An 8,906-nucleotide genomic window follows, 5' to 3' on the forward strand; every position below is an offset into this window, starting at 1 on the left:
GGAAGCCAGGTTCATTAAAAAAGTGTTGACACTGCATTCCAGCTCTGAAAAAAATCTGTCTTGCCCACCATCATTAGGTTGCTCTCCAGCTGAGACAACCAACCCCACTACTGCTGAGAGCCTGCACCTGGCTTTGGCCAGCACAGAGACACCTCAGGAAAGGCCAGAGCAATGCCTCAGGCATCCAGAGATATGAAGGTTTAGGGTATATCCACTTTGGAGCAGTACAGTTGAGGCTTTTCTTCCACCACATCTGAAGACATCTGGATGAAGCAGCTGATATGGGAGCTGCATTTTGCACAGAGTGGTTTGGCTAGGAAATGACCTTAAAGATCATCTTAGCTCCAACTCCCTACCACAGACAGGGACACCTTCCACTAGACCAGGTCAAAGCCCCAACCAGCCCAGCTCTGGACATCTGCAGAGATGGGGCATCCACAGCTTCTCTGGGCAATCTGTTCCAGTTCAAAGGCATGTTAAGCATGTTCCATGTTCAAAGGCAGAGCTTGACTTTTTAATTAAACATACAAAGAACTATTCTCCCAAAGCCTTAGCCTTGCTTCTGGAGCACATTTAAAACCCTGTTTTATCTGGGGTAAGAGAGTACAGGAGCAGCAGAAACGCTGATGCAGGTAAGGATGGCACCTCAGAAGACCTTCCAGTAGAACATGATATTTTCAATGACTAACAGAGGATTTATAGCTAGACATGCAAGTCTTTGCAAACAGCCACAACATGACTCATGAACCGGGCTCAACCTGGGGCAACTTTCAGCAGTACGTTCAGCCCCAGCTCTGTGCTCCAGAGCAGCTGCCAGCTTTGGAAAATGAGAATTCAATCCCCAGCTTTGTCTAGGGACTTGGACACTGCACCATCAACAGTCCAAAAATGCATCTGTCCTATGAAAACATCTTCCCTATCCCCCTACATGAGTGAGGCTGAGAACTGACAGGAACGCAACACAAAACTTGGCAGGAATTGTAGCACGACTCGTTTGTTCAGGTTGTGCAGGCCTGAACTGTGTGGAATTTTGGACTGTACATGCTGCTTTAATCCACCAGCCAGTCCAGACACCCTCCTTTCCCAGGAAGGCTTCCATTTTTGAAGAATTAGTCCAGCTGCCCTGCTCCAAATTCACCATTGAGAGTTGTTCATTGTGTTCACTGCTGTGGTGTGGATTTTGGTGATGTTTAAAACTGGACAAAGATTGATCATAAGGGAAGCAGAAGCCACATGGAAGATTGTTTTACAACCTAGCTTTTTTAGCAGTAACGGCATGTAAGGTCACAAGCACCTAATTTTAAAAGAAGTCTGCACTGGACAAAGCTCTGTCATTTCCTTTTAATGAGTTTCAAATATACAGTGAGGCAAAACAAAGGGGCACTTACCTTTACTCCAGTCATGCTCCAAGAGATGTTGTGAACAGCATCATACTCTTGGAGGTCTTGATTTGGGTCCTGAACTTATATTCCAACACCAATGGAGAAATGTTTTCTGGGTTTAAGGATCTGAGTTTATTGAAATCTAAAGCCAGAGCTGCCACTAAGACAGTAATGCACAGAAGGCAGTCCCCTGAACAGGACACTGGCTGGACATTTGGTGGCTGAAGGAGACTTGGCTTGGGCAGCCTCTTCCCCCAGAGCTGCTGCTTCTCACATCTTGTTACAGACTTACCAGAGTCAGTCCAGCACAACTGGAACTATCACCATTTTACAATGGAAAAGCAGCCACTGCTTTGAGGGACAGAATTTCAGGTATGTTTATGCTATGGAAGCCAACAACAAAAAAAAAAATTCCAACCATTTGGCATCCCAACCCCTTCCCACTCACTGACAGACCAGACAGACTCAGTAAGGTGGTGAATTGTGTTTCTTAGAGACCATTGAAAGTACATGAGCTGATTTCTAGAACATGCCAGAGGAGATTACAGTTGTGTTTATAGAGGAAGTAAATAAACTGCACGTGCATGAGTGGCTGTGATGCTGTGGGAGCAGAGTCCCTTGCTTTTACTAAGAGGGCCTTGGTGATTTGTTTTGCCCATGCACAGAGACACAAAGGAGGGGGAAGGGAGCAGAGGAGGAGGCAACATACAACATCTGAGAGAAAGAAATGAGAGACAGCCTAGGGGGACCTCAGCTCCCAGAGAGACAGGAGGAATGGGACACCAAAGGCTTGTTTAGAAGAGTTAGAAAGAATTGCTGGTCTGGGGGCCTCAAGCTTGTAATAGCCTACCCCCTAAAATGAGAGCAGGAGGTGGCACAAGCAGGCCCTGGCTCCTCTTCAGCAGATGCACTTCTGACCGTCCATCCCATCTCAGTTCCAGGGAATTAGGGAAGTGCTCAGGGGACGAGGGCTGCTTCACTCCAGATCTTCATCTCTGCCCTCCCCCAAGGTGGAGAGGAATGGAATTGCAGGGAGATGAACTCAAATGAAAATGCTGGGGCATGGAAGTGAGCATGCAAAAGCGAGCCCCTTGCCAGGTGTCCTGGGAGGCAGAAAGGGGCTTCCCCAGCACATCCAGGGAAACACAAAGCATCTGCTCCTCCCATCTTTTGTTCTTTGCTCCTATCTGGGAACTCCAGTGATGTCCTCCCTGCCTCCTCTTAGGCCTAAACAGATCCCAGTGTATTCTAGAACAGAGGCAGAGCTTTCTAAATTAAAGGAGTACCTCTTTCCAGTCTAGATTACAGGCTACAGCTCAGCTTGTTAAAAAAAGTTAAAAGACAAGTTACACATTCTTCGGAAGACTCTACAGAAACAGGGCAGCTCATTTAACCCATGTCTGACAACAAATTCAAACAACTCACAGCTCCTGTTACTTTTGATGGAGAAGAACAAGAGAATCACTCACAGAAAGCCACAGCCACAAGTTTACTTCCATCAGAGACCACCCTGGACCTAAATTCAAGAGAACCCATAGCAATTACACAGGTTCACCTTGATGAGCAACATCTTTACAAGCATAAGTTGGCAAACTGGGACATCTGATGCCACTTTGCAATACCCATGCCCAGAGCACCATTTCCCTTTGAATCCCCAGCTAACCATTTCAAGTGTTTTCTAACTCCTGCTGAAAGTTAGGGCTTTGTGGCAACAGAAACAGAGCAGATATTCCTAATCAGAAAGCTGTGCAGCTCATTCAGTCTCATCTGGAATACCTCCAGCCCCCTTCAACTCTATCTGCTGCGGCAGTGAGCTTCCTCGACGTTCAACCCAGTCACACAAAAGCAAAACACCAATCCCCATTCTGCCACTACTCCAAAGTCTTCCTTCTGGAAAGCTACAAGACAGCAGGAAGCTACAGGGTCCTGGCTTGTGTGTGCATAGATGAAAGGCATATTTGACACTCCCCACCAGACTAATTGCAGTTCATTTGATCCTTGTGGAGAGGGACTTCACTCCCACACATGCCTTTTAGATAGTTGCAATGCCCCTCTCACTTAACTGCGTTTAGCCTGTTGCACTTGACTGAGGTAATCATGTAGGCCCTCCTTTATAAAAACTGAACTGGCCATGTTCAGGCAGCAAGTCACCTGGAAATAAGGACAGGCAGAATAAATCATTTCTTCAAGTGCTCACCCCTCCATAGCTAGAGAAACCTACATCACTACATGTAGCTTAGATGGCTCACAGCCACTGGCCAACACAAACTAGCTTTTATTTCAGAAGCTCAATGAAAAGCTCAAGTCATGCTGCCACTCTTTTTAGGCAGAACACTAAAGGCTCTCGCATGCTGCAGTCCTTCATCCCAAAAGGCACTGTGTTAAGGCATTCTTATTTTGCTAGAGTTCACACAGGCACTATTTGACAAGCTTACACCCAAAAATAAACACAAAAAGTTCTCTGCAGAAGAGCAGGAGCAAATAGGTACCCACTCTTCCTCAGCTTCCCTTTCCTCTAAAGTTAGAGGACGCTCCCTAAAGCTGCAGCAGCTATTGAAAAGTCTACCTATGTTCTGTAAGCAGCTCAGAATCCTATACAGAAGATAAATTAAAACCAATAAGGAAATCAATGAAGAAGCTAGGTGAAAGGGAAAGAAAGGAAAAACTCAGAGGCAAGAAGAGACAGGCAAGGTAATAGGGGACAGGAGGTTGCAGACTGAAGGAGCTACATTTAAGTAAAAAAATAGACTGGAGACAAAGCAATAGAAAAAAGAAAAAAGGAAAGAACAGAAGGGCAAGTTACACCAAAGGTCCCTCAGAGAGCTCCAAACCACCCACCAGGGAAAGAACTTGCCAACCCACCCACCCCAGGGTAAATGCCCCTTATACTTACAGGTTTATCTGACCTGGCAGGCAGAATTTCTCATTTCTACAATGATGGCCTTCCCCATTCCTCATATTACTAGGTAAAGCATACCATTTCCACACTGAGTGAGGGGGTTCCAGCACTTCTACCTCCCATTCCCAAAGACTGGAGTTGACACTTACACAATTAAGACCCTCAAGATCTCAAAACAAAAAGGAAAAGTTTAAAGTACTCTAGAGCTGGTGTTTCCTCACCTTTGAGCCGGAGGTTTTTGGTACTTACTTGCAATCACCACCACCACAAGGGCACCAATCACTCCCATCATGATCATCATCTGAAGAAAAAGATTGTCCAAGAGCAATACTCAGAACAGATTGACAAGCTCCTGACAGCCAGGGAAGCTGAGCCAGGCCCCAAAGGCATGACAGCCAAGGCCTCAAAGCCTTCCCACAGGGAAAGAATCTTAAGCATTTGAAATTGTTAGTAAGCCCCAGCTATACTTGAGAGCTCTGCAGGAGAGGAGCAGCCCAGCTCCCTCCTGGCTAGGAAACTCACCTTGCAGTTCTTCCACCAGTACTTCCTTTTGAGTTTGGCTGCGCTGCTTTCGAACACTGAGGCGCCGGCCTGCAGCGCATCTGCCCGGTCATCCAGCTCCGACAGCTTCTCGTCCCGCTGCAGCACCTTGTCCACGTTTACACACATTATATCAACCACCTGCAGAAGGAGAATAGTGGGAGCAGTTACATTGTTAAAGACAATTGAAAACATAAGAGGAGTAACTTAGATAATAACTGATGTTGCAATACTAATGAACAAGACACATGAACAAAGTGGGGGGAAAGATCAGGGCAAGAAAGAAGTCATTTCAAGTCACTGCCTACTTTGAAATGAGAAAAAAAAAAGAATCCGAGAGTCACTGTTAAAACATCACTTCAAGTACACTTCAACCAGGTCCTCAGCCTCACATTCTCATCTGCTTCTAAGAGCTCTCCCTTGCAGCAGCAAGCCAAAGCCACCCTCCGTATGCGAGGAGCCCTGTGCTCACTCACTGCCCGAGAGCTGCAATATCACCTTATAAGCTTCGTGCTGCTGCCACGGTGAGGCACAAAGGCGCTACAGCAGCCAAGCAACCGGCTTTGATCCCGGGAAGCCAGGCAAGGATTCCCCCACATCCCTGCACACAGCGTTCCCTTGAAGCAGCCCGCAGGGATTAAGAGCTGTCCTGGATGCTGTACAGCTTTAGTCCCATAAGAGATGCGCGATAACGAGGTACCAAAAAATCTAGCAAGCCTGGTCCTTGGAAGTCATATCTGGAATTAAGAGGCTTTTAAACATAAAGCAATCTCTCCTCCAATAGGTTTGCCACCCTATTTTTGAGTATTCAGCATGAATTAATTTCAGGTTTTGGCATGACAAAAGGAGCCACCCCCTCAGCGACAGACACGGGTCAGGAACATCGCTGCTGCAGAGCAGTGGGAGAAGAGCCCAGGCACCCATCAGGGCTGGCAGAGCTACTGACCTCCTGCACTTGGGCCTGCGTCTGCTGCAGGCGGCGATTGCTGGTCAGGTTGGGGGGAGCCCCGGGGGGACCCCCACCGGGGGCTGCCCCTTCGGGAGCGCCTCCTTCAGGAGCCCCTCCTTCGGGAGCGCCGGGAGCAGGCTGCTGAGCGGGGTCAGACCTAAGGGAACACACACATGAGCCAAGAGAAAACTCAGCCGCTCGAGAAAGAATCCCCCCAAATCCACAGGAACCCTAGTGTCCCCAGGCTGCAGCAGCGCTGGCAGCAGCCTCGGGAGCCTGCAGCCTCGCTGGATCCCGCCGGATCGGGAACAGGCGGGCTGGTGGGAGACCCTAAAGCAGGGGCAAGCCTGAGGGGGCAGCGGGACTGGAACAAGCCCCTCGTCGAAGGAGCTTGAGGGTGCGGTCGCGCCAAGCACTGTGGCCCCCCGGGAGGAACAGCGACCTGGCCGCACGCACGGACGTGACCGGGAGACGGGGAAGGAAGGTGGGGGAAGAGGGACAGGGAGCAGCGCGGGGGCACCAGGCAGCCACCGGGCTGGGCGCAGTGGTGGCCGCCGGCCAGGCTGGCTCCGGCTGGGGCCCCGCACATCACCACTGGGGCACGGCCCACGCACCCACTCACCCACGCAGCCGGGGGGGGGCGGGACCGCCCGGGGGCGGTGCGGGCAGCCCTGCCTGCTGCTGCTGCAATGCGCCACCCGACCCCACCGCCGTCGGCCAGGACGCGGGCTCTCCACCGACCCCCGTCCCTCACGCTGTAGCATCACCCCCGCGCCGCGCCCACCGCAGCTCGCCCACGGCCGGTCGGACGGACGGACACTCACATGGCCGGGCCGGAGGGAACCGCGGAAAGGAACGGCGAACGAACCTTCGCACTGACAGTGCCCCAAGCCCTTGGACCCCGCACTTATAATAGCGGGGCCCCGCCCACAGAGCCAACAGCCAATCAAAAGTTGCTCTGCAGAGAGCAGAGGCTCGCCACCGCCCCTGGGTTCCTCCTCAGCCAATCAGCGCTCCGCACCCTGCGGAAAAGGCCATAAAGTTACTCCACCCCCAGACCGCCAAGGGACAAGTCCCGCCCCTCCATGGGGCTGCCCAATGGGAGCAGTGCTCTGCGCCCCGCCCCCGGCCCAGCCCCGCCCCTGCGGAGGTCCCGCGGTGCCGGGCCGGGGGTGCCCGGTGCTCCCTCTGCCCCACCGGGCCGGGGGCGCGAACTGCCCCGACCCTGACCCACGGCCCCGCCGCTGGACACGCCGGCCCCGACAGCCCTCGGCGGGCCCGCCGCTCTCCGTGTAGGTCACGCAGCGCCTGATCGTGGTTACCCTTTGGAGCCCAGCCCGGCTGGCGCCGCTGTGGTGGGGGCTGCGGAGCGCTCCCGAAATCCCACCTCTGCACCGTGTCTGTTGGCTCTGGCTAAGCCGCTGTCCTTGCAATTAAGAGATGGTGTCGCTGGCCCACCTCCAGCATATAGCACGTCATGAAAGCGAAGCTTAACAAGCCCCGATCGAGCTTCTGCGGCCTGCTGGGAGAAATGAGGCTCCCACAGCAGCCCTAAGAACGGCAATGTGTTTGGGTTTTTTCCGTCTAAATATCTGGAGAAGCCTGCTGGATCAGAAGGGGAGATTCTCCAACTCAAGACAAAAAAGGGGGCAGGAATGTACTGGAACAAGAAGACTCTTCGTACAGAATTTTGCGTGGTGAGTAGAGAGTGACAAGCGTAGGCTCACACTTACACTACCTTTTCCTTCCATAAGGTGATGCGGGACGTTCACCTAACCTTTTTGTGCCAGATCTCACAGATTATTAGGCACACAAGACAGGTATGTTACAGATTACAGCGTGGTAACTAGATGATCGTGGCTACAAGGTGAAGAATAATGCAGCGTTGTGATTAGAGACAGGAGATTTGCAGATAGGAGCAGTCTAGCACTGACCTCAGAACTCCGGGTTTGTACACTCTGCCTTCAGACGGAAGGCACATGTTGAGAAAGAAGCTTCTGTAGGCTGGCAGTCTTTCCACTGCAGTCTGAGGACCATTCCAATAACCACTGCAAATAAGTTTGAGCTTATGGAATTAGTGGCCAGAGCTTTTGCCAGGTCGGTGCTGAGGGATGAAGAGATGACAAAAGAGTACAAGATACTTTCTCTGATACTCTTCCAGTTTCCAACATACTTTCAGTCAAGGATTTGCTATACCTGCTCAGTCTCCACTTGGATCTGTGCAAGCTTCCTGAATCCACAACACCTTTTGGCAAGTCCCACAGATCTGTCACCCTGCCACTGAAAATGTGGACTTCAGCTGTTTAAACAGAGAGTTTGCCTTCACTTTCATAAGGCTTAGGCCTAAAGAAAGTTCATTCCATTCATTCCCTGCCACTTCCAAACGCTTTTGGAACCAGAGTTGCTCTGTAGCAAGACACATCAAGTCAGCAGATAACTCCCCAATTACTTAGCAGCCAAATTAATAACTAAGGCAGAATTGGTATGCAAATGCTTGCTCATCTAAAGGATTTTTCCCAAGTGTACAGTGTTGTGATGTTGGACTAGAAGCATGCCAGCTATGATTCACTGTAACTTCTCCTCTAAAGGAACTGGCAACAGTTACGGGAAACTAGAATTTTAAAAACATTTAAATACCTGAATTATTTTTGCAAATAGTGTCTAAATTCTAAACAAAAGGACATTTGGGGATAAAATCATCATGAGTGTGGAATGAGACAAATCCCATTCTTACTACAAATTTTGATGCAATTCAACTAAGATTTGGATCATTCACACTTAACCACAGACAAGTGGGGGGGCAATGGGGAAAGCCATGAGCAGGAAGACATATTAGCAGGGCCTTGTGGCAATAATTTGAAAAATTTGGCTACGAGGTAAAATCTAAGCTGGAGAATACTGGAATTGTCACGTTAGATGTGTGAACCTGGGATGTGAAAGGATGCTAGAAGCCTGGGCAAAAAACCACAGGAGCAGAGGGTCAAGTTCAGGGATGCAGGCTGGAACAGATGCCTGCAAGAAGTATGTCAGAAACGACTGAGGTGGCACAGAGGAGCTCAGGCCTGGAGCAGCAGCAGGACCTTGGCACCTGGGTAGAAATAGGCAGCAACGGTTGTAGAAAGCACTGGGAACTCAA

At 50.3% G+C, this 8,906-nt stretch overlaps 1 protein-coding gene across 1 annotated transcript; it reads right to left on the minus strand.

The window, feature by feature from the left end:
• Positions 1–1,851: 1,851 nt before the first annotated feature.
• VAMP1 (vesicle associated membrane protein 1) lies at positions 1,852–6,677 on the minus strand. The gene is made up of 4 exons (XM_059838158.1): positions 6,595–6,677; positions 5,768–5,927; positions 4,804–4,962; positions 1,852–4,582 (listed from the first exon to the last, which is right to left on the minus strand). Coding segments are annotated over exons 1-4 (405 nt in total). The 5' UTR covers positions 6,597–6,677; the 3' UTR covers positions 1,852–4,498.
• Positions 6,678–8,906: the final 2,229 nt, after the last annotated feature.

This window comes from Haemorhous mexicanus, chromosome 2, assembly GCF_027477595.1.
Source record: "Haemorhous mexicanus isolate bHaeMex1 chromosome 2, bHaeMex1.pri, whole genome shotgun sequence".
NCBI lineage: Eukaryota > Metazoa > Chordata > Aves > Passeriformes > Fringillidae > Haemorhous > Haemorhous mexicanus.

Coding starts and splice junctions, on each gene's coding strand:
- VAMP1 (XM_059838158.1), bottom strand. Junction 4,963..5,767: donor CGCAGGCCCAAGTGCAGGAG/GTCAGTAGCTCT, acceptor CTCCTTCTGCAG/GTGGTTGATATAATGTGTGT. Junction 4,583..4,803: donor ACTGGTGGAAGAACTGCAAG/GTGAGTTTCCTA, acceptor CTTTTTCTTCAG/ATGATGATCATGATGGGAGT.